Genomic DNA, 26,045 nt, shown 5'->3' with positions numbered 1-26,045 from the left:
ACTGGCCGGTCCGCTAGTATCAGGTAGTGGCACGGTAATGACATACAGTAGGTGAGCATGCAGCAGCATTAGCTATAACTGGCCGGTCCGCTAGTACCAGGTAGTGGCACGGTAATGACATACAGTAGGTGAGCATGCAGGAGCATTAGCTATAACTGGCCGGTCCGCTAGTATCAGGTAGTGGCACGGTAATGACATACAGTAGGTGAGCATGCAGCAGCATTAGCTATAACTGGCCGGTCCGCTAGTATCAGGTAGTGGCACGGTAATGACATACAGTAGGTGAGCATGCAGCAGCATTAGCTATAACTGGCCGGTCCGCTAGTATCAGGTAGTGGCACGGTAATGACATACAGTAGGTGAGCATGCAGCAGCATTAGCTATAACTGGCCGGTCCGCTAGTATCAGGTAGTGGCACGGTAATGACATACAGTAGGTGAGCATGCAGCAGCATTAGCTATAACTGGCCGGTCCGCTAGTATCAGGAAGTCGCACGGTAATGACATACAGTAGGTGAGCATGCAGCAGCATTAGCTATAACTGGCCGGTCCGCTAGTATCAGGTAGTGGCACGGTAATGACATACAGTAGGTGAGCATGCAGGAGCATTAGCTATAACTGGCCGGTCCGCTAGTATCAGGTAGTCGCACGGTAATGACATACAGTAGGTGAGCATGCAGCAGCATTAGCTATAACTGGCCGGTCCGCTAGTATCAGGTAGTGGCACGGTAATGACATACAGTAGGTGAGCATGCAGGAGCATTAGCTATAACTGGCCGGTCCGCTAGTATCAGGTAGTGGCACGGTAATGACATACAGTAGGTGAGCATGCAGGAGCATTAGCTATAACTGGCCGGTCCGCTAGTATCAGGTAGTCGCACGGTAATGACATACAGTAGGTGAGCATGCAGCAGCATTAGCTATAACTGGCCGGTCCGCTAGTATCAGGTAGTGGCACGGTAATGACATACAGTAGGTGAGCATGCAGCAGCATTAGCTATAACTGGCCGGTCCGCTAGTATCAGGTAGTGGCACGGTAATGACATACAGTAGGTGAGCATGCAGGAGCATTAGCTATAACTGGCCGGTCCGCTAGTACCAGGTAGTGGCACGGTAATGACATACAGTAGGTGAGCATGCAGGAGCATTAGCTATAACTGGCCGGTCCGCTAGTATCAGGTAGTCGCACGGTAATGACATACAGTAGGTGAGCATGCAGCAGCATTAGCTATAACTGGCCAGTCCGCTAGTATCAGGTAGTGGCACGGTAATGACATACAGTAGGTGAGCATGCAGCAGCATTAGCTATAACTGGCCGGTCCGCTAGTATCAGGTAGTGGCACGGTAATGACATACAGTAGGTGAGCATGCAGGAGCATTAGCTATAACTGGCCGGTCTGCTAGTACCAGGTAGTGGCACGGTAATGACATACAGTAGGTGAGCATGCAGGAGCATTAGCTATAACTGGCCGGTCCGCTAGTATCAGGTAGTCGCACGGTAATGACATACAGTAGGTGAGCATGCAGGAGCATTAGCTATAACTGGCCGGACCGCTAGTATCAGGTAGTCGCACGGTAATGACATGCAGTAGGTGAGCATGCAGGAGCATTAGCTATAACTGGCCGGTCCGCTAGTATCAGGTAGTGGCACGGTAATGACATACAGTAGGTGAGCATGCAGGAGCATTAGCTATAACTGGCCGGTCCGCTAGTATCAGGTAGTGGCACGGTAATGACATACAGTAGGTGAGCATGCAGCAGCATTAGCTATAACTGGCCAGTCCGCTAGTATCAGGTAGTGGCACGGTAATGACATACAGTAGGTGAGCATGCAGGAGCATTAGCTATAACTGGCCGGTCCGCTAGTATCAGGTAGTGGCACGGTAATGACATACAGTAGGTGAGCATGCAGGAGCATTAGCTATAACTGGCCGGTCCGCTAGTATCAGGTAGTGGCACGGTAATGATATACAGTAGGTGAGCATGCAGGAGCATTAGCTATAACTGGCCGGTCTGCTAGTACCAGGTAGTGGCACGGTAATGACATACAGTAGGTGAGCATGCAGGAGCATTAGCTATAACTGGCCGGACCGCTAGTATCAGGTAGTCGCACGGTAATGACATACAGTAGGTGAGCATGCAGCAGCATTAGCTATAACTGGCCAGTCCGCTAGTATCAGGTAGTGGCACGGTAATGACATACAGTAGGTGAGCATGCAGCAGCATTAGCTATAACTGGCCAGTCCGCTAGTATCAGGTAGTGGCACGGTAATGACATACAGTAGGTGAGCATGCAGGAACATTAGCTATAACTGGCTCCTATGACCCCTGATCCCCCTGATCACACACAGGAAGAAGCAGCTCAGTGTGCGGAGGGGACACACAGATCTGATCTATGCTGTAAGCATCTGATTCTATTCTACAGATTCATCTCCAGTGTGTACCCAGCTAATCAGTGTAACGTGACATATGTCAGTTCAGAATGTATGATACATGTGTATGGATACACACACCGCAATACAACAATACAGGTAGGATGAGACAGCATTTATCTTGCAGAAACCCCCAGTTTGATGGGGATAGCGGGGTATGGGTCATAGAGTCTACAAGAGGAAGTTCGACATGGGGTTAAGTCGACAGGGTCATTATGTTGACGCAAGCATTAGGTCCACATGGGCAAGGTCGACATAAAAAAGGTCAACAGAAATCTGTTGATCCAGTCTTCATGTGTCCACATAATGATAGGTGATGGTGTCTGCCTGGCAACCTGGCTCCCTGGACGGTATCTCTCCAGAATCCTCCTCCTGGCCGTATTATAAATAACCGCATTACACTGATGCAGCTCTATAAATGGCTGCAGCTGTTACTATTTCCAGCTTACAGCAGACATTCCGGTGTCCTGAGTATTCCAGTCACATACACAGTCTCGTGACCAGGTAAAGGGGCTGCTGGCAGCAATGACATCACGGCCGCTCTCAGTTGTAGCTGCAACCTCCAGGGTGAAACCTGCTCTTACATGATGGATTTCCCATGGTAAATGGGAAAGCTGCACATGAGCCCCCCCCCCCCCCCCCCCTCTCCCTGCCAGCTGCACTTGCTTCTCAGCCCTGGATGACCATTAATTCCTCTCCGCAATCCCCGTGTGTAGATGACAGGTCTCATACACATGCTGTGAAGCTGCTGTAGGGAAATTCATCTGCAGCTGTCACACACACACCAGCAGTTTTACACACCTGTGTGTAACTTATGTTCATCCGTGCAATGAATTATCACGGGACCAACATCTGGTTTATTTCCCATTGTATATTCACAGTGTACTATAAGTAATTTATTCACAATGCATAATAGCCAATCACACCTACCTCTTATGCTGGGTACACGCCAAAAACGATTTGGATTGGATGCAAATCGCATGCAAATCGTGCGATCCGATCCCAATCCGATCCAATCTGTATTCAAATGAATGGATCTTATACAGATCCTACTTGCAGCAGGTAGGATCGGAATCAGAACCAATTCGGATCCAACCAAACGATGTTGACCCAATCTGCATCCAATCGGTCTGAATTTGATCCAGATTGATGGGATTGTGCCCAAATCGTTTTGGTGTGTACCCAGCATTAGCTACTGTAGATCAACAAGGGGCGAAATCCCTCTTTTGGCATACACCGCTCACAACGCTATACAACCTGTGTGTGTTACTTTGAATTTAGGAGCAGCGCAAACACCTTTGATGACCGCTCACTGCTAATTATGTATTGTTTACTTTACAGCAGCGGCAATTATTATAATTACTTCTGCCATATATATATTTGGGCTAATGATATGGGTGGAGTGTCAGGGACCGGTTATGCCACAGGTTACGTAAGAAAAATCACAAACCAGACCACGTTCATAGACCATGAGTCACCGACAATGAGCAGTGCGATGTACACAGCCTGCATTGTGACTGCCACCTGTAGAACGTGATTGGATCGGCTTAAAGAACTAGCAGGGCCAGCAGACCAATAGTTGTACACCTCCCACATGCATTGGGTCAACACCTGAAGTTCAACGTGACTAAGGCCAACAGGGTTCGAAGGGTGACGCAAGTATTAGGTCGACAATGGCAAGATCGACATGAGTTTAAAAAAAATAATTGTTGCAGATGTCGACATTGTTGACATGACCACCGTCAGTGTGCCACGCCCCCTTGCATGGCTCGGGGCACTCTCCATGCTTCGGGGTCGATAGTGGATGGTAGGGCATGAAATGCCGCATGTTGACCTTTTGACTGTTAACCTTGCCATTGTCAATAATGCTTGTGTTGACCTTCCAACCCTGTCAATCTTAGCCATGTTGGCTTTTTTCAGTGGTCGACGCAATGCGTTTTTAAGCTGTTTTGTGAAGTGATACATTATTATTATACTGATCTCATGTGATGTAAACAGAGGCGTAGTGTGGTCCTCTGGCGCAAGCTCATGTTGCGCGCACATACGCACACACACACACACACATCCGCTTTACTACTGTAATTGTTTGTTGATTCCTGGGTAATCGATCCAGCGCATATTACATGCATGTCAGTGTCCTGTCCCCTGATGCAGCTGATTTTATTTACCATGTAAATTGTCTTGTGCTATAATTAGTTATTATTCTTGTTTTTTCTTCTTCTGCTCATTTATATATTTTTAGGTGCTGCAAACCTCCCCTTGGTCAGCCACCACATCATTTAAAAATGGCAAGAAAAAAAAAAACATACCACTGAAAGGGTTAAACTAGGACATAAATGAATTATACAGGTTCTGTGGCTGGCTGACTTGAAGCCTGCGTCTCACCTGGTTTTAATCTGTTTCAAAACCTGTATAATCCATGAGCGTCCCAGTTTAATAGGATGGTATGGTAAGCCTACAGTACTTATACACATTCTATCACACAGTAGTGTATTTTACACACGTTATGCCGCACATTAGATATCCTTCTATCAGTGACGCCACACATTAGAGCCCCTTATTCATGTTACACCACAGCAGAGGTTTTCAGAGCAGATAGGTGTTGTGCAAAGTCGCAAGGCGATTGTTTATCGAATGACTGCATGCGAATGGATCGTAGACCAAGGCCAAACATTGGCAAAAATCAGCTTTTAATCTTTTCACCGTCCGCTTGCCACGTGACTGACGGGAAGATGCCGTTTGTGGGTGGTGACCTGCCGTTTTCTGGGAGTGTCAGGAAAAAGTATACAATACGCAGTGTACGCAGTGTTTAATAAAAGATGTCTGGCACATTTGAGAAAGTGCAGAAGTTAGTGGAAACAATAATAAAAAGAAGGGCAATATCAAAAAAACTGTAACCACCAAGAAAGTCTCGAAGTTCAATATTGCAAGAGTGTATGTCTCCCTGGGTTGGTGCTGTGGTGGGTTTAACTCAAAGGTCCCAGGATGGGCTAGCTCGGCACCACCACAGGAGGTTTGTATCACAGGGAGGCTTTGGGCTTATATAAAATGCTGGGTCTGGTATAAAGTGTTAGTATAAAGTGCTGGTGCTGGTATAAAGTGCTGGGTCTGGTATAAAGTGCTGGTATAAAGTGCTGCTGCCGGTATTACTGTAAGTGCTGGTTATGGTACAAAGTGCTGGTATAAAGTGCTGATGCTGGTATAAAGTGCTGGTGTAAAGTGCTTGGTCTGGTATAAAGTGCTGGTGCTGCTATAAAGTGCTGCTGTTGGTATAAAGTGCTGGGTCTGGTATAAAGTGCTGGTGGTGTCAAAGTACAAGTCTAGTTCATCCAAATCAATCAACGAGTTTTGGAGTCCTCAGACTCCTTCAGGTGTGAAGCCTCCTGGCCGCTAAAGCTGCACTAGGCAATGAGGCAGCAGTGCAGGAGTCCTTTCCCACTTCTCAGCAGCAGCGGTGGCGCACCCAACACACCACCTACCCTTTCATTTGAAAGCTGACCTGGTGGGGAGGGAGAGAGGTGTAGTGAGGCCCTCTGCCAGGGTTGCCAGATCATATGAATTACGCAGGTTCTTGACTACTCATCGGATGTAATTGCAGTTTGTCTGATTGGGAGGTGGCAGAGTTCATACCAAATGTCATTACATTCGATGAACAGTCAATAATCTGTGTAATTCATATGTGCTCTTGCTAAATGGATGATCTGGTGATGCTGCCCTCTGCCTGCCTGATCCAATCAGCAGCCGCCGCATGGTAGTGGCCTGTTAGTTGGCTGAGACACAGCCGTTCTCCGACAAAAAGTGGCCTGTTACCATGGTAGTAGCCGCTGTTTGAATCAAACCGCAGCCATCTTTTCCAGACCAAAACCTTGGCACCTTTATTACTGGCACCTATATGTATTTTAGTTATTGTGTTTTCCATACTACAGGTTGAGTATCCCGTATCCGGGCATCCCATATCCGAATTATTCCCCAAAAACTTTTTTTTTTTGGAATAATTAGAATTTTTTTTTTTTTACCCCCTAACCCTTTTTTTATATACTTACCAAGTCCCTCGGCGTCCACGGCAGGTCTCCAGCACCGTCTCCAGCGGTCCCAGGAGTGCATTGCGCGAGTGTGTGCCCAGCGCTTGAGAACTCACGCAATGCACTCCTGGGACCGCTGGAGATGCCGGAGATGGTGCTGGAGGCCTGCCGGGGGACAAAGTGGACACTGAGGGACCATTGGGCACCACCGGGGGACAGGTAAGTATGTTTTTAAAAAAAAATATTCAAAAATCCGGAAAAATCCCTTATCCAGAATCTTGTTTCATTCTTGCCGGTAACTAATGCACTGGACTGTTATTTCTAAACAGCTCTTTTCTTTGACCAACTGTACAGGGTAAGAGAGGGTTAATTGTCACTACAACAGCGTCATGAGAACAAATGTGTTTTATAGTATTGAGGGTTCCCAGTCAATAATATCTCCCTTGACATCTGAATATATTGCAGGAATCTGGCCTGGAAGCTTTCTTCTTTAGGAGGCCCAGATTCCTGGAAAGTAACGTGACCCAGACAGGCAAAAGTTCAGGGGAAACTGGCAGGGTGACAGGGATCCCAAAGTTCTTAAATGGACAAGGAATAGTCCCGAGAAGGATCCCCTTCATAGCTGGGAATAAGGAGAACTGGCTGCTTTACTGACGCCCCTGATCCTAATGACGGAAGTGCTGACCAGCTGCTGTCTCAGTGATTGGGAAGGAATGTTGTTCCTACGGAAGCGGTCATCTATTAGAATGAACTTAGGTCTACAGTCATTAGGTCGACCCCACTAGGTCGACTGGCAGGAAGGTCGACCTGACTTAAGGTCGACATGGGCCAAGGTCGACATGACTTAAGGTCGAATTTGCATAAAGTTCGACATGAAAAAGGCCGACTGGTCATAAGGTCGACATGAGATTTTTCAATGTGCCGACAGGCGGTATTTCATGCCCTACCATCCACTAGGGCGTGGAGGAGGTTATTAAAGCTGTGGCGAGCGAAGCGAGCCACCGGGCCCGATGCATCGCGAGCGATGCGAGGGTCCGATTCTCATTGCCAACTGTGTCCATGTCGACTGTGTCGACATTCGGATAAAAAAACAGTGAAAAACCCATGTCGACCTTATGACCAGTCGACCTTCATCATGTCGACCTTTATGCAAATTCGACCTTAAGTCATGTCGACCTTGGCCCATGTCGACCTTAAATCAGGTCGACCTTCCAGCCAGTCGACCTAATGGGGTCGACCTAATGACTGTAGACCTAAGTTCATTCTGACAGATGTCCCGATTCCGTTCCTACATAGCACTACTTCAGTAATACAGATATGTTATGTACTGTATTCATAATCGTAATGTTCAATCTATTGTGTATCGACAAGCTTCCAGGAGTAACAAAGGAGAAGTATAAAGCTTAAAAACTACATTCTATGTTATGCTACCCATACATTTGTGTGATTGGGTTCGATTTCCCTTAAAGCTCACCTGTTTTTTTTTTTTTTGGCATACAATTGTGCATATAATCATGCGATTTATCGAATGCCCCTTGCAATACAAAAAATCGGACGAGATCGCATGATTGATTGCATGAAAAAATAAAATAAAAGATTATCGAACAGATCTGTGCACAGTGGGTGGAAGAGGAGTGGCCAGGAAGGGTATGTACAATTCGATAAATATGTGCAGAACATAAGACAATGAGATTGCTTTCAATATCTCACAAGTATATGGGCAGCATAAGATACTCTGCCTCAGCGCTCTTTTCCCATACTGTCATTGCTGATCCACAGAACCACACTCTCTTCCATATCTTCTAGCTGGTGTGCAGGCATATTAACCACAGGAGTGTCCCCATACATCTGTCCTCAAATTGTACCTAATTGCCCGACCAGACTTTAAAATTTATCCGATCAAAACACTAATCCTAAAGGCATGCATTGTGCAATTTGGTCCTGATTTCACCTAATTCCGGCAGATTCGGCTGAGAAATCGGAGCTGGAGATCATACATGCTCATACACCTCCCAACATGACCCCCTCCAGGAGGGACAAACTACTCTACTTCTGGACTTTCCTTATAATGTATAATTATCAAAGAGAAAGGTGTCACCACAGGTGATGGCAATCATACATTAGGAGGAAAGTCCAGGAGCAGAGCATTGTGCCCTCCTGGAGAGGGGCATGCTGGGAGGTATGGATAATGTACATAAAAGCCATCAGCAGCACATCAATGTGATGGCTGCACATAAGATTTAATTCAAAAGTGCAGTCTATATTGTACAGCCCACTGTGTGCAGTCTGTGGGCAGTATTCAATGAGGCTGATTCGCCTGCCTGCCGCCGTCCCCGGGTTAAGAATCGCCGTCAGGCGCAGCGAGCCCCTGCAGCATTGAATACTGTGACAGCGAAGGCTCTAGCCCTCCGGAACACGGCGACTGTGCAGCGAATACTAAACAGGATCCGCTGCACAACATTGAATACTGCCCTGTGTGTAGCCAGGGCTTACTCAGCGGCTGCAATAGAAACCAATTCATTGGGGCCGGAGCTGACGTCACACGACTTTCCTTCAAACGCCCGGGCACGCCTGCATTTTCCCTGACACTTCCATAATTACCCAGCCTGTAAAATCGCAGCTGTGCGATCAGATCTGAATAACCCCCCCCATACATTATTTGTGGAAAAAAGAAGCGATAGTTGCAGATAGTACAAAATGCAGCTGCCAGGCTAATTACCAACCAGTACCATTCCAACCGCATAACATCCATCCGCTTCTCTTTTCACTTGCTGCCTGTAAGATGGCAAATCATTTTCTAGATTGGCTTACTGACTTTCACAGCCTTACCTGACCGGGTCCCAAGGTACTAAGCAGCTTCTGATCCCTTGCTGTCCTACACACTTACTCTGATCTGTAATTGAAGGTTTATTATTAGAATGTAAGCTTTAACGAGCAGGGCCCTCTCTCCTCATGTGCTTTCCTAAGAATATATCTCTGCCACTGTTATAATTGCCTCAGTGTCCGCTGCTGCAACTGTCTTTTATTTACCATATACTTGTCTTCATTTTCATTTGTACTGTAAATCACTATTTTCAGGCACTGCGGAACCCTTGTGGCGCCAAATAAATAATAATAATAAACAGTACCTATAACCTCCCTAAAGCTTTGAGCTGTGACCCTATGAAACTGTCTTCCCGGCACAGCTTGAGAAGCCCCCTTAACTCTAAATATATTCTTATTTAAATAATGTTTAACAATATTTTGAAAGCCACTAAAAAGTCATTAATATTTTCTTGTTATATCTGACACGTGAATTATTTTTTCCAGTCAAAATAAAATATATCAAAATAAACCCGGAAATCCCAGTGATTTAACTAATTCAGCTTGATTATTAATTGGTCAAAAAAATCAAGAAGTTCAATCAAAGAAAACTACCGTATGGTCCTTATTCAGATTTGATTGCAGAACAAATATTGTTCTAAAAATGGACTAAACCATGTGTACTGCGGGAGTGGGGGTGGGGGGGTAAGGGGTAAATGTAACCTGTGCTGAGAGAGTCAAGCTGGCCATACACTACTGCAATGTATGTCTGTATGGCCAGACGATCCCTGTCAGCCACCCGGGGCATTCCTTTCACATGTGATGTTTCGCATGCGACCCTTGTCAAAGTCTGAAGTCCAATGTGCACGGGACCATGCATCTGACCCAAATGCAAGTGATACACATAAAATTTGGCCCGATTTCTTGGCCCGATCCGTTGGAAAGGGGTGAAATCTGACAAAATCTCTGTAGTGTATGGGTGCCTTTAGATTTGGGGGAGTAATTTTGCTTCTGTGCAAGGTAAATACTGGCTGCTTTATTTTTACACTGCAGTCTAGATTTTAGTTGGTGTGATGCGGACTGTATTGGGGAGATAAAAATGGAATAGATTAGGGTATAAAATGGTATAACAGTGATTTGATACATTGATTGTGGGGATATAGATGGCATCCTGACTTATCAAATTTATGACTCTCCCAAAACTGGCGCCGGAATCCTGACGGGTGAAAAGGCTGACCGCTTCAAATGTAAAAATTAGTGTTGGGCTGGGGGGGTTATAGGTTAGGCTGCGGAGAGGGGGGTGACAGCTACCGTTATGTTGAGGCAGGGGTAGGGTAGAGTTCGGCTTTTCGTGATCCTGCTGCTGGCATTCATGACTGTCTGGATGCTTTACCCAACCTGTGACAGGTAGCTACAATTACTGATTTTTGGGGAAAATTTCAGGCCCGACATTATCAATGTCGTAAAAAGTCCTCAGGTTCTTCTTCAGGACAAAAGGCCTATGGGAGTAATTCAGGTTGGTTTGCAAAAGCAGGGTATCAGAACTAAGTTCTGTGGCAGCGCTGGGTGAAATATGTTATGGTACAGCTAATTAAGAGATTGGATGATCTGTACAGATAATTTTATTAAATTGGACAGTCTGTCCATATATAAAATGAATATACAAGAGTTGGCATGTACATACACTATAAAATTACAACAATGAAAATAGAAAATAAAAAATATATATAAAAAACACTCTGCCTGCTGGTTTTCATGTATACATGATTGCAATCGGTATTAAGTATCTGGTATAGTTACCAATCCTGGTGACGGGAAAATGTTCCAGATTTCAATATTAAAAGATTTGATCGATGGGGCCCCAGTGGGCTGATGAGATGGCGCAAGTGATGCTGGACCGCACAGCCAGTGATGTTGGATCCTCTCTAGTTGGTGGCCTGGAGTAATGTGAAATGTTCCGTGGCCACTGGAGGTCTTTCCAAGCGGAGTTGTCACTGATGGATATTTTCGGTCATGGATGTACTTTGCTAGGCTCCTGTACAATATTGGTGCAGCCTGATGGTGAGCCCGTGGGGCCAGAGGTACCTCCCAAGGGTGGGGAGAAGAAGATTGTTGAGGGATCCTCTCTAGGGATAGCCGTATCGGACAGTTGGAAATGAGTCCACGGTTCCTATGGAGGAATGGATTCCTGGTGGTTCCCAATAAGGACAGGACTGGGAATCAAGTCCTATAGTGGGTTTTGCCAGAAAAGCGGGGTCCAGTGAGTAGTGGAGTCTCAGATGAGACTTGAAATCTGAATCTGAATTTTTTCCGATTAAATCAAAAGGCCAAAATATCGAAAGCTTTTATAAGACAACCCTAGATGATTTTAGGAATCTTTGTTCAAAAATACAAACAGAACACAAACAAGGAAATAAACTTAAGAAAAATAATTTGAATAAACAAGAACTAAAAGCTTTGAAAAAACTAACAAAGGACACAAGTCTGGTCATAAGAGAGGCAGACAAAGGGGGAGGGATAGTGCTTCAGGATCGAACAGAATATATTAGCGAGGCATATAGACAACTAAACGATCCTGTATGCTACAGAAAACTCCCCTCTGACCCTACTAATATTTTTATCTCAGAGTTGTCAGATCTATTGCTCAGAGCGGAAGCACAGGGGGTTATATCGAGAGACGAGCTCAGATTTTTATTCTTTGAACACCCGGTTACCCCTATTTTTTATCACCTACCCAAGATACACAAATCCCTCACGGCACCTCCTGGGAGACCTATTATTTCTGGTATTAATTCACTCACGTCCAACCTTTCGTTTTATGTTGATTCTTATTTGCAACCCCGAGTACCCACCCTCAGATCCCACATCCGAGATACCACACATTTTCTGCAAATTATACAGAACCAAATATGGAAAGAATCTTATAATTTTCTGACCCTGGATGTTCAGAGTTTGTACTCTAACATTCCTCATGAAATAGGTTTAAAGGTCATTTCTGACAGACTATTCTCGGATGGGGATCTGAGTCTGGACCACCAACACTTTGTCACTGATGCTATTGCTTTTATATTACAACACAATTATTTTTTATTTCTGGACACTTTTTATTTACAGATTATGGGTACTGCCATGGGGACCAGGTTTGCCCCCAGTTATGCCAACCTCTATATGGGTGCGGTCGAGGACCGCCACATCTGGGGGGGCGACTGGGAGGCGAACCTGGTCCTCTATGGCAGATATATTGATGACCTTTTTATTATTTGGGATGGGGACTCACTTTCAGCACAACACTTTGTTAATCACTTAAATGATAATCAATTTAATTTAAAATTTACCCATTCTTTTCACCCTCACAAGACCACGTTTCTCGATATAGCCCTCGAAATTCGCGGAAACCAAATATTTACCACTAATCATGTAAAAGAAGTTGGTACAAATGCCTACTTGCATTTTCGAAGTGCACACTATCGCCCTTGGGTTAAAAATATCCCCAAGGGACAATTTCTACGTCTTAAACGTAATTGTTCGGACACAGCTTCCTTCCAGGAACAGGCTGGCAGGATGAAGGGATCCTTCGAAGATCGAGGATACCCCAAATACATCCTAGACCAAGCCCTTGAAACTGTAAATTCACTAGATAGGAATGAATTATTAAAATCCAAAAATAAAACAAACAGCTCTACTAAAAGAGAATTAGCCTATATAGCCACGTACCATAATCACTGTTCAGATATAAAAACTATTATAAAGAAAAATTACAACATCCTTAAACAGGATCCTCTTCTTCTTAACTCCTTACCAGAAGAACCAATATTTGTTTTCAAAAAGAATACTTCCTTGAAAAATTTACTGGCACCCAGTTTTCTAAAACCTATTTCTGAATCCATCCCAAGTAGTTGTGAACTTTCCTGGCTCCCCCCGAAACCAAAAGGTTTTTTTAAATGCGGTGGAAATAAGTGTATCACCTGCTCCCACACCTCCCATACACAAACAGAAACAATAAAAATTAAAGATAAAGAATATAAAATTAATGGATTTATTAATTGTAATTCTTCTTTTATTATTTATATTTTACTTTGTAGTTGCGGTCTACATTATGTTGGCCGCACCACCCGCAAATTACGAATCCGGTTTCTAGAACACCGAAGAAATGTAGTAAAACAGCTGGCCACTCATAGTGTATCACGTCACTTTTCAGAATTTCACAAAGGAAACCCAGAGGACCTCAAAATTATAGGGATAGAACACATAGAGACCACCAGGAGAGGTGGAGATAGATTTAGAAAGCTCTGTAGGCAGGAAATATTCTGGATGCACCAGCTAGGATCCATCTATCCCTCTGGCCTCAATGAGGCAGTAGAACTTAATATGGTAATCTAGGCTTAGCCCTCCTCATTTCCTCCTCTTCCCCCCCCCCCCCCTTTTTCCTCTACCTTTTAGAAAACAATTCCTCTAAAGACGTTAGGCCTAATATGCATATATTCTCCATACGAATGCTTAATAGCCTAATACTAAATGCAAATACCTATTATGTTATATATGCTTATGTTTGTATATATGTGGCCATTTAATTAAAGCTTGTCCAGTTTCATGAATACGCATATATTCTCTAATAGTTAAACTCCCATACCTCTGTTCTTGATTTAACCCTTAATTGTGTGTAGAAATATATGAATTTACCATCCACCCATATGTTATAGCGATTATTTTTATATATAAATCACGAATATTCCACATACCGTGTGTCTATTTGATATGTATCTTTGTAACATGACTGTAACACATATATTCGCGTATATATGGTTATCTGCCAATGCTTGGTAAATACAATCCATAAGGTTTACTACGTAACCTAGCGACAGGTCATGTGACTAAGACACAGGGTAAAACACACACCCGATTCGTCTTCATCACGCTCACGTGTATGTAACACGTGACCGCAACTATAGTTAGAATAGGAGCCGTAGACCTAAGACGGCAGCGTGAGTGCGTCATTAGTACGCGACACACACCAACCAGATACCGCATATGGGTGACGCGCGATGCGTGTGGCGGCATCTCGCGTCCCCACTGCCTGTGTACCCCGGAAGTGGGGACACAACACCGTACACATCAGGAGGAAACGGGGGCATATTAACATGTGCACCTTTCATACGGTGATACGCGATTGGATCCTTTTCCGATCATGTGATCGGGATAAACATACCAACCGATAAAAATGTAAGTTATCTCTTTGATTGTGCTTATAATTCATTTAACTTAGCATGATTAATTTATATATATACAATTCACTGTCTCCTTTTCAATCTTAATACCTTTTGAAATGTTTTTGACAAGATTGGATGATCTATGCACCCAGGTGCAATCTATTGTACTAATTATAAGGGTATATAAGGCAGTTTGCCTTACTATGAAATTATCCTTGACAAAGCTGCACTGTGGGAAGCAGCGAAACGCGTTGGAGACCCCACCACACACTGCACTCTGCCGTGCTGGTATTGTCTATCATTGGACTTTTGCACTCTGCCGTGCTGGTATTGTCCACCATTGGACTTATCCCCAAGTCTCATCTGAGACTCCACTACTCACTGGACCCCGCTTTTCTGGCAAAACCCACTATAGGACTTGATTCCCAGTCCTGTCCTTATTGGGAACCACCAGGAATCCATTCCTCCATAGGAACCGTGGACTCATTTCCAACTGTCCGATACGGCTATCCCTAGAGAGGATCCCTCAACAATCTTCTTCTCCCCACCCTTGGGAGGTACCTCTGGCCCCACGGGCTCACCATCAGGCTGCACCAATATTGTACAGGAGCCTAGCAAAGTACATCCATGACCGAAAATATCCATCAGTGACAACTCCGCTTGGAAAGACCTCCAGTGGCCACGGAACATTTCACATCACTCCAGGCCACCAACTAGAGAGGATCCAACATCACTGGCTGTGCGGTCCAGCATCACTTGCGCCATCTCATCAGCCCACTGGGGCCCCATCGATCAAATCTTTTAATATTGAAATCTGGAACATTTTCCCGTCACCAGGATTGGTAACTATACCAGATACTTAATACCGATTGCAATCATGTATACATGAAAACCAGCAGGCAGAGTGTTTTTTATATATATTTTTTATTTTCTATTTTCATTGTTGTAATTTTATAGTGTATGTACATGCCAACTCTTGTATATTCATTTTATATATGGACAGACTGTCCAATTTAATAAAATTATCTGTACAGATCATCCAATCTCTTAATTAGCTGTACCATAACATATTTCACCCAGCGCTGCCACAGAACTTAGTTCTGATACCCTGTTTTTTCTTGTCTTTGATCGGGCCTAACTAACCCGCTAGTGCAGCTGCCTTGCTCATTTCAGCGCCCCTTGGTGGACACTCCCACACAGTGCCCAACCACCCCCTTGTTCTTTACTTTGGTTTGCAAAAGCAAACTCCTTCTTTAATGGACAAAACCATGTGCACTGCAGGTGGGGCTGATGTAACATGTGCAGAGAGAGCTATGTCTTGAGTCTGGTTCAGGCGTGATACAGCTGTCTCCACAGAAGTGAGTGCAGTTGTTGCAGGAAGGTGCCTGGAACGTTCTTAAAATGTAATTTTATTGATATTTCTGCATAGTGTGGCGACTATATATGATCAAGGCAGTGGCTATACTTATGTGTATAGGGGCCAGTCCATTGGGAGAGGCAGAGAGAGGTTACAGAGAGTAGTATGGAGTCATGATCAGTGATATTGAAATCACCCATAACAACGGTGGAGATGTCAGAAGATAGAAAGTGAGAGTTAGGTGGAAAGCTGTCCCATCTTTAGAAAATTGTGGTTGCTATGGATACTGTAGCTATGGAAAATGGTTACTATATAGAGGCTCTGTTTCTTGATATACAAAAATAAAGTAAAATGGAGGTAGGTGTAGGGCATGGGTGGCCCTCGAGATCAACCAGTAGTTCGTGTTTTCCAGGCCTCCTGTGGATCTGTAAAATGTGTCAGTTAGGAATGAAGGCAGCATGTGTTTGAAAATGTGACAGTTAGAAATAACTACAGCTGTGCACCAGCTAGGGCAGGGGTGGCCAAACCGGTCCTCGAGATCTACCACCGGTCCACGTTTTCCAAATCACCTAGCTGGTGCACAGCTGTAGTCATTACTAACTATTAAACCTGCTGCATTCATTCTTACTATAGATCCACAGGTTGCCTGAGAAACATGAACTGTTGGTAGATCTTGAGGACAGGTTTGGCCACCCCTGAGATAGGGGGTCTAAAAACATTTGAACTTTTGGAAGATCTCTTGGATAGGGTTGGCCAGCCCAGGTGTGGAGTAAATGGAGTTTAATTTAGCTGGTTGAAAGGAGCATGGGGGTGGCAAACTGGCAGTCCTTGTACATGTCAAATACTTTGAGTAAAGAGGTCCTTTCAGTAGCATATTGGTTGGTTTTCAATGTGTTGCAGATTTCTCTGAGCTATACAAGAACATTTAAACATTAATCCTGTCTGCTGATGATTGATGGGTTTCAGCTATTAGCATCAAGGTTTATATAATGCAATGTTATCAAATCATGTCCGCTGGGTGTTCGGGTATTTCGTAATGTACGTAGTATGAGCAGTATTTAGCAATAGAACTCTCGGTACTTGTGTAGTTTCACGGCGCCACTGCCCGGAGATCGCATCGCATGCAATGCGTTTTTAGCACACCCCCACTATCGCATCGGATCGCATACAAATCACATGCGATCCAATTTGATGCGGTTTAGCACACCCCCACTATCCATGTCAGCCCGAAGCGTGGCGAGTGCATCGGTTACGCGTCCTCCCGACCTGTTCCTACTCCCACTATCCACGTTGGCTTGGAGTTGATCTTATAAAGTGCAGCAAGCCACCGAGCCTGAAGCGTGGCGAGCGCAGCGGTGCGCGTCCTCCCGACATGTTCATACACCCACTATCCACGTCGGCGTGGAGTTGATCTTATAAATGTGGAGAGTGCAGCGAGCCACTGAGCCCGAAGCGTGGCGAGCGGACGCAGAAAATGAGCCCGAAGCGCAGCGAGCCCCTGCGAGGGGATGTGGATTTATTGACGTGAATTCCGTGTCCCCTCGCAGGGCGCTCTGTGCTCACCACGCTTCGGGCTCATTTTCTGCGTCCCCTTACGGGGCTCGCAACACTCGCCACGCATCGGGCATGTTGGCTCACTCCGCTCGTCTCTTTATAGAATCAACTCCACGCCGATGTGGATAATGGGGGTATGAACAGGTCGGGAGGACACGTACCTGGGCTGCACATGCTTTATGATTGCATCGCACGCAAATCCAAGGCAAAATCGTTGCGATGCGATCCAGCCCGTAACGGGTGCAATCATTGCAACCATATTCAGTAGACCTCCCATCTTCGTAAATAAGATCCCTCACAAGTAGTCCCTCTCCCTCATTGTTCTCAGCTACTATGTGGCGCACTTAAGGAGAATCCAAATCAATAGGTTAAAAATAAATAAACAATTCAGGACCAGGAAGCACATCCTTGCACATGGCAGCCGGGTGGATGGGAAACATGGCCTTGTAAAAGGAATGTTGCCGTCAGCTGTAATAGGAAGAGCAAAAATACAGCCACGTCGACAATGGGTGCGAACTCCAGATGCGGAAACAGGAAAGTTACCATCCTTCTGTCAGCAGCTTTTCATCTGTTTGACTATTTGCCACAACGTTATTTCATTGTTTTCAACAAATGTGTTATGCTAATGGCCGGTAAGAGCAGCGGTGTTATTTTGAGTGTTTGTTTATATTACCATCTATTATAAGTAAGGTAAAAAGTAATCAATAAAAAGATGACACCTAGGGCAATATGCACTAAGCTTCAAAAGTGATAAAATGGAGAGTGATAAACAGCCAGCCAATCAGCTCCTGCCTGACATTTTTTAAACACAGTCTGTGACTTGGCAAACAGGAGCTGATTGGCTTGTGGTTTATCACTCTCCATTTTATCACTTTTGAAGCTTAGTGCATCTGGCCCCTAGACTTTAATGGATCTATCCAATTAGCCGTGAAGAGGTGAGTTGCCAATGCAGAGTTGTATAAATGTTGCTGAAGACTCTGTAACTTAACCCCCTCACGGGTCTTAACTTGGACTCTCTGATTTTTGTATGCAGCACTATGAGGCTGTGAACAGAAATCTGCAAGTCCATTGGCACCATATAGTAATACAGTTTTTTATTTAATTATAAGTATTACTCTTCAATAGCTGGAACAGTGGACAAAACAGGCTGTCAAAATATTTCCCAGTATGTAGAAAAAAAATTAAGTGAATTTGCGGCCTTTTTTTCCCAGTGTTCGCAGTCTTTTTCACCCCCCCCCAAAAAAACCGAAGTGGAATGGCATCAGCCAAAACAGATTAAAGACACTGAGATTGAGAAGACGCCTGTGATTGAATACTAATCTGCGACATATTGCAGATTTTTATCCTGGCCAGAAAATTCGACCTAGATTGAATACCTCCCTTACTGTGCTACATAAGAAGAGTGAATGGCTGGGCAGCTGGATGCTGCATACTCTATTTATGTAGAATTTAAGGTGTGGACACACAATGCTATTCAGGTTTGATTTGATTTTGGCTATCCAATGTTGACCGTACGATTTTGGCTAACTGCACTTTAGGCCAAATACATTTTACAGGCATAGACTTGCCTGCATAGTCTACTTTTCTGTGCGATACTGACTAAATCAGGGGTCTTCAACCCATGGCCCGCGGGCCACTCGTGGCCCGCGGAGCTGATCTCAGTGGCCCCCTGCCCACCAGCCCGCCATGCACAGGATTTTTTTTTTTTAATTAAAAGAAAACGCTGCCAAGGGAGGCAGCGTAATGGAGTCCCCCCGGGTGCCGCCTACCCGATTTCCATTGGCTGCAGGCAGGGCAGAGGAGTGGATCCAGCGCGGCTGAGGGAGGAGGAGGCACGTCTGGTCACGAGCTGGGGAGTTGGGACCCGGCGAAGCTGCGGGAGGAGGAGACGCAGCTGGCGGGAGCAGGGGACCCAGTGCTGGAACTGCAGGAGGAGGAGGCACAGCTGGCGGAGGGGACCCGGCGAAACTGCAGGAGGAGGCATGGATGGTGGAAGCAGGTGACCCGGCAAAGCTGCAGGATGAGGAGGTACAGCTGGCGGGAGCAGGGGACCTGGCAATGCTGCCGGCATTACTGGGGGCATTGTGTGTGGGGCATTACTGGGGGCATTGTGTGTGAGGGGCACTGCTGGGGCATTGTGTGTGAGGGGCACTGCTGGGGCATTGTGTGTGAGGGGCACTTCTGGGGCATTGTGTGTGAGGGGCACTGCTGGGGCATTGTGTGTGAGGGGCACTGCTGGGGCATTGTGTGTGAGGGGCACTGCTGGGGCATTGTGTGTGAGGGGCCCTGCTGGGGCATTGTGTGTGAGGGGCACTGCTTGGGCATTGTGAGGGGCACTGCTGGGGCATTGTGTGTGAGGGGCACTGCTGGGGCATTGTGTGTGAGGGGCACTGCTGGGGCATTGTGTGTGAGGGGCACTGCTGGGGCATTAGGTGAGGGGCACTGCTGGGGCATCATATGTATAAGCAGGAGTACTGCTGGCATTATGGTCTGTGGCATAATGGGCATCAGTGTGGGGCATAATGTGCAATGGGCATAATTTTTGTGTGGATTAATGTGTAATGTGTATTATGGATAAACAGTGTAACAGTGTATATTGATTTAAGTAGCCTTTCATTGTTTGGGTTTGATCTGTGAGGCGTACTAGGTCACTGTGTGGGCCTTCATGTTTATATGTCACTGTGCAGCCTTCAGTCAACTTAAGCGTGTGAGGACAACGACCATTCCTGCGGTAACCAATGTCTGGTCATGCAGGTTGCAAAAGAGGTGTCAGGTAATTGTTTTCCTGCTAGTTTACACTCGTTATAATTAGGCCACACCCCTTTTTTGGGAGCGCGCCTACGGCGCGTGCAATTTATTCAATATCAAATTATATATGGGGGGGGGGGGGCACAAATTTTACTGTTTGCACTGGAACCCAAATTGGCTGCTGATAACTATTTGGGTATGTGTGTGTGGGGGGGGGGTTATGTGCTGAGCATGGGCGGCTGTGTCAACTATCTATGAAGGACTGTGCTGACGTTATAGGGGAGCTGTGATTCTATGAGGCGTCCGAAATACCGCAGTAGAGTATAGTGGCCCTTGGGCTTCACTGGATTTTTTTAGGTGGCCCACGCTGTCTTAAAGGTTGAAGACCCCTGGACTAAATGGATCGCATATTGGTATTGAATGCGGCTGAACACTGTGTGCGATTCAGACGAACTCTCTATTTGTTTTTGACTATATAGTCAAAATCAATAGCCAGAATCACACCGTGTGTCCACAGCTGTAGGGCGGGATGTACTAAGGGGGAAAAAGGGGGTTTTACCACATTTTCCTATGTACTAACACCCCGCCACCACATTTCCGTGTAGCAGGGTGGTGGCGATACCCTAGAGAAGCCTATGAGCTTCTTTTCGCCGCCTCCGCCGCAAACCCGCCGAACCCCCTCTCCCCCTTCCTCTGGCTTACCTTAGTCCAGGACCTCCAGGACCCCGGAAGGTAAATCCTTCCTCCCCCTAGCAATGCAGCCAGGTGTCCTTCTTGCTGCAGGGGAGAGGAGGAGGCGCCGCGGACAGCCTGCTTAGCTGTCCCCGGCGTGAGGGGAGGAGGAGGCGCCCAGGAGGTAACGGAGACCCCCCCGCACACCACATTACAGGTATTGCGGGGGGCCTCGGTCACCGCACCGCGATGCAAGCCACATATGTTAGTACATAAGCGCTGGCATTGCGGCGGGCGGGCAGCGATGTATATTATTACATCCAGCCCATACAGTGCTTCACCAGGACAAAATATCTCCATTGATGTGCCGTATTTGTGACAGTTGGCTTCTGTATGAGCTTCGAGAGGGATTTACATTTGCGGATCAGTTACATAGTCAGAGATATAATATGTTTGTGGGATTAATCAGGGTTCAATTACACTCCTCTGTAATTCCTTCATGTTGTACATTAATGAATCACATGTAAAGTGTATACGGTAGGGACTGTATAATAAATGCCATGGGTGCCATTCCCACCACTAAAGAAATAATAGGGGAACTTTCTTGCTTTATTGTTTGGTGATGGTGGTTGTGTCCACCTTTTACCATGCAGAGTGCTAGAGGATTTACTGTACTTATATTAGTTTATTCCCAATGCAATCATAGGGGGGTAATCAATTGGGGATTCTGACTGTCAGAAAGTCTCGAAAGTCGGCCCGTTTTCACACAGCGGAATTCAATGTTCCGCCTGTCGAGTTGCAAAAATTAGGCGTGTCGGCGTAAACGGACGTGGCCTGTCGAGAAATGGCTGTGAATTCGTCAATCCGCGACCGTTTCCGACAAAACATCCGAATTGTTTAAACGTTGGATCTGTTTTGGCGAAATCCACCTTCATTGCTTTCAGCATTGAATATTTCCCCTGTCAGAAATAGCTGCTGACATTGAATTCTGCCCATAAGCTCAAAATGCCTAGGTCTGTCCAATCTAGCCTCTCACTTGTATAGGGAAATGCTATACTTATTATTATCATTTTATTTATAAGGCGCCACAGGTGTTTTGCAGCACCGTACAAAGGAACAGTACAGGGAGACAAGTATTACATTGAATAAATAACAAAAATAGAGTACTAGTAAAGAGCGCCACAGTTCATACACATTACAGCTTAAATATAAGTAGTGAGGACTCAATCAACATACAACTAGAGGCTAGATGCCAATGATGGAGATGAGTATGCGGACGAAGATGGTCACTGAGTGTTTGAGTATAGGAGAGCTGTGAGTGACATGAGAAGAGGGCTATGACAACAGGGGGGAAGAGGGCCCTGCTCGGAGGAGCTTACAATCTAGTAGGGAGACAGACAAATTACATGAGGCGCAAGCAAGTGGGAGGTGGCAGGATGTAAGCAGTCAGGGGGTTGGGTACCAGCTTCAGGACTAGTTTATGCAGCGGAAGGGTACGCTTTGATTAATAGGTGCGTTTTCAGTGCTCGTTTGAAGCTTTGCAAGGTCAGGGAGAGAGTCTAATGGAGCGAGGGAGTTCGTTCCACTGAAGGGGTGCAGCATGGGCAAAGTCCTGTACTCTAGCATGGGAAGCAGTGATCAGGGTGGAGGAGAGACGACAGTCGTCAGCCGACCGTAGAGGGCGGGAGGGTGTATGAATGAAGATGAGGTTATAGATATACGGAGCAACGGAATGAGAGAAGGCCCTGTATGTGAGTGTGAGGTGTTTGAAAAGGATTCTGTAGGGGAATGGGAGCCTGTGCAGATTTTGTTGAAGGGGTGTGGCAGAAGTAGAGCATACCAATCCTTTGGACTGAATGAGTATGATCTGTCAATCACTGCATCTTTAATCTTTGATTCATTATCCATGCCTGGGGCTCCTTAATGCAGAGATGTTTTATGAACTGTTGTGTTGTCTCCAAAAATACACAGTTACTAGTGAAGCCTTCTTCTGCTGACTTCCTCTACCCCACACAAGGGACCTCACCATAGGCTGCTTGCAATTTGCATTAACCGGTATTTTCCTTTTCCCTACAGGGCTGCAATAGATGAGGTGGAAACCGATGTGGTAGAAATTGAAGCCAAACTTGACAAGGTGAGGAATATGTGGTGTGTACACAGCACCTTGGGGTCTCCATTGTCACACACACAGTCTTTCAGCCTGTCCCCTACAGCACACAAATGATGAGTGAGTGGCCTCATTTCTGCTCTGGAGATACCTGGAACAACACTGACAGGCAGCAGTCCGAGTTGGGGCTCAACATCTGCAAGCGCTGAGCCGGAAACATTCTTCAAAATGTTTTCCAGAGAGCTGGAGAGCATGTAAGACGTTTGTGCTGAGGGAGCATTCTCTGGCACTGTCCTTCCTCACTTCTCCGTGTACTCGCATATCGCAAATCTGGGACGATCTACTGCCTGTCTGGACACCAGATGACATGAAAACTGCTTCCTGCGTCTGTACTCAAGACACCCACATTAACTGACTCAGACAAGGACACAATGCAATGTCTGAGCGCGCAACTGGAATGCAATACAATAAATTAAACGTTTAGATTTTGGAAATAATTGAGCGAGGGACTGCCAGCATGTGTGACCAGTTTACTCCACAATCAGCTCTGACTGTTTGCAGAGGCCTACTATAGTTGTGGCATCAGCCCTCTGTATTCTGCAATTGCGCTGGAGTGGTGCTTGGAAAATTGTAGCTCCACATGCTTGTGAATCCATATCGCAGTTGTCTACTCAGAAACCAGACCTCTGTTGGGACTACGATGTTGCTATGTTCACGATAAGATGAATGAACCATAGAACCAGGCAGATTTGTGTTATCACATTACTGAATAGGGTGACGGATGAACTCCCGACTGTCGGGATTCTGACTGTTAACAGCCTGACAGTCAGAATCCCGGCTTACAGGGGTTATTGTCCCCCCACGGGAGACCACGACCCCCATAGAAGGAGAATATAACCTGTGACAAGCACAGCGAGCCACCAAGTCCCCAGTGTGGTGAGAGCAGCGAACCCGCAAGGGGGCTTCTTTGTGCTCATCCTGCAGTTGGAGTACCGGCAGCAGGGATTCCGATGTTGGTCTGATGACAACAACCACTAAACCACAATCACTAAACAAGCCTGTTTCTGCGCATTATACTGTATGCCAACATTTCTGTTTACTATTTGTCTCTCTCTATTAATATATAAAGTTGGCAAAGGTGCACCACTCTAAGCGCTAACATATCGCAACAGAGCCTGCAAATAACAATGTCAACATTTCAATGTAAATATTTGAACCTGACGAACATATTCATTCATATTGAAACATTGAAACAGCCCCTTACAGCTTCTGTTGGGATGTGTTGGCACTTGGAATGCGGAACGCCTGTGCCAACTTTATTCATTTATTGTGAGGGCACCAGCGGAAGTTTTAATGCACAGGTTCTCAAAGTCGGTCCTCAGGACCCCACACACTGCATGTTTTCACAGAATCACAGGTGAAATAATTAGCTCCATCTGTGGATCTTTTAAAATGTGTCAACGAGAAGTGAGTGCACCAGCGGGGTGACCTGAGAAAAGTGAACTTTGTGGGGTTCTGAGGACCAAGATTGCCGCCGCCCCGTGCCCCCCCTGAAAATTTAGTTGCGCCACTGCGGGGAACGGTATAGTGGGGGAAGTCCCGGGCAGCCAATCACAGGACAACTTTTATGACCCCCTGGCTCTGACCCTCTCACTGCCGGCAGCAGCAAGTCACCTACCACTACTACCCTGGTGGCGGCAGCAGCAGGTGAGACCAGCGATGTGCGGTTCTTACCCCCGCAGCTGGAAATGCGTTCCCTCAGCATCCTGCAGATTTACATGTCTGTGATGCGGGACCGGCTCCCCTGCTTAGGTTCTGCTGCTATGATATATACAATAGCCCCGCAGACCCCGGTGCGCCGCATCGCGCCTCCTCGCTACTGCGGCGTCTGCGGGGCTATTATTACACCACTGCCCTGGGGGTCTGAAAGCACCTGTACAATACTGTACTGTCCTAGTGGTCCAATAGCTTTTATACTAAGAGACTGATAACGTTTCTCTTAGCCTCAGGAATACAGACGACAGGGATAAATTGGTAGGCTACCAGACATAAATTCCAGGTCCCCTTTTTGCACCTGTTTCTCCCGGCAGACCTGAAGCTGGCTGGCTGGCTGGTGGCAGGTGTCTCTCCCGGCAGACCTGAAGCTGGCTGGCTGGCTGGTGGCAGGTGTCTCTCCCGGCAGACCTGAAGCTGGCTGGCTGGTGGCAGGTGTCTCTCCCGGCAGACCTGAAGCTGGCTGGCGGCACGTGTGTCTCTCCCCGTGGTCTCTCTTACCTTGTTTTCTTTTCTCCTCAGTTGGTGAAACTATGCAGCGGGATGTTAGAGGCCGGCAAGGCCTACCTTACCACCAACAAGCACTTTGTGAGCGGCATCCGAGATTTGTCCCAGCAGTGTAAGAAGGATGAGATGATATCAGTAAGTACCGCCAGTGCTACCTGGAGATGTTATGGCATATGTTACTAGGTAGCTCAGGTCTGTCAATAATGCATAGCCAGATATAGGCTTTCATCGCTAACATTGATGGTAACCTATATGTGTTTCTATGCAAGCGGCTCCACATCTTTCATGGTAATCAGGGCCTAGACTGTTGTTGTACTAACCAGGGGTGGATTGGGCCGCCGGGAAACCGAGCAATTTCCAGGTGGGCCGGACCACATTTGGCTGCTATACCCCCATGGTCGGGCTGCCGCTCTCCCCTCCCCCCCCCCCCCCCCCCCCCCGGGCCGCTGCCTGGCTGTGCTGCCCACACAAAATATGGCCGATCGCTCATGGATGACGTGATCACTTCACCTACGACAGCTTCCACCTCGCCCCCCGGTCAGTAGCACTATCACCACCCCCCACCCCCCCCTCCAAGGGTCACTAGCTCTGCAACCCCTCAAGATACAAGTCACTGCTGGTCAGAACCCCTCCCGGCACCGAACAAGCTAAGCAGCGGCACCACCTCGCCCCCCCCCCCGGTCAGTAGCACTATCACCCCCAGGTTACTAGCACCGCAAAGCCCCCCCTTCCCCCGGTCACTAGTCCCAGCTTCATACTGTACTGTACAATAGAGTAGGTTACCTCTCACGATGCATCCTACCCGCCATATCCTCGGCAAAGTATTATACTGTACGGTAAATACATTGTACGCTCAGTATTCCGT

General features: G+C 46.4%; 1 protein-coding gene across 5 annotated transcripts in view; it reads left to right on the top strand.

Moving 5' to 3' along the window:
• ACAP3 (ArfGAP with coiled-coil, ankyrin repeat and PH domains 3) overlaps window positions 1-26,045 on the top strand; it is a 235,978-nt gene that overhangs the window by 103,124 nt on the left and 106,809 nt on the right. For all 5 annotated transcript variants that reach the window (XM_083163363.1, XM_083163362.1, XM_083163360.1 and 2 more), the window contains exons 2-3: window positions 22,870-22,927; window positions 25,196-25,315. In XM_083163363.1, coding sequence (XP_083019489.1) covers window positions 25,217-25,315 — 99 coding nt within the window. In that variant the 5' untranslated portion in view covers window positions 22,870-22,927; window positions 25,196-25,216. The remainder of the gene's footprint in view (window positions 1-22,869; window positions 22,928-25,195; window positions 25,316-26,045) is intronic.

The sequence above is a fragment of the Crinia signifera genome, chromosome 19, assembly GCF_055691185.1.
Source record: "Crinia signifera chromosome 19, ASM5569118v1, whole genome shotgun sequence".
Classification (NCBI taxonomy): domain Eukaryota; kingdom Metazoa; phylum Chordata; class Amphibia; order Anura; family Myobatrachidae; genus Crinia; species Crinia signifera.
This window is presented reverse-complemented; position numbering and strand designations above follow the sequence as displayed.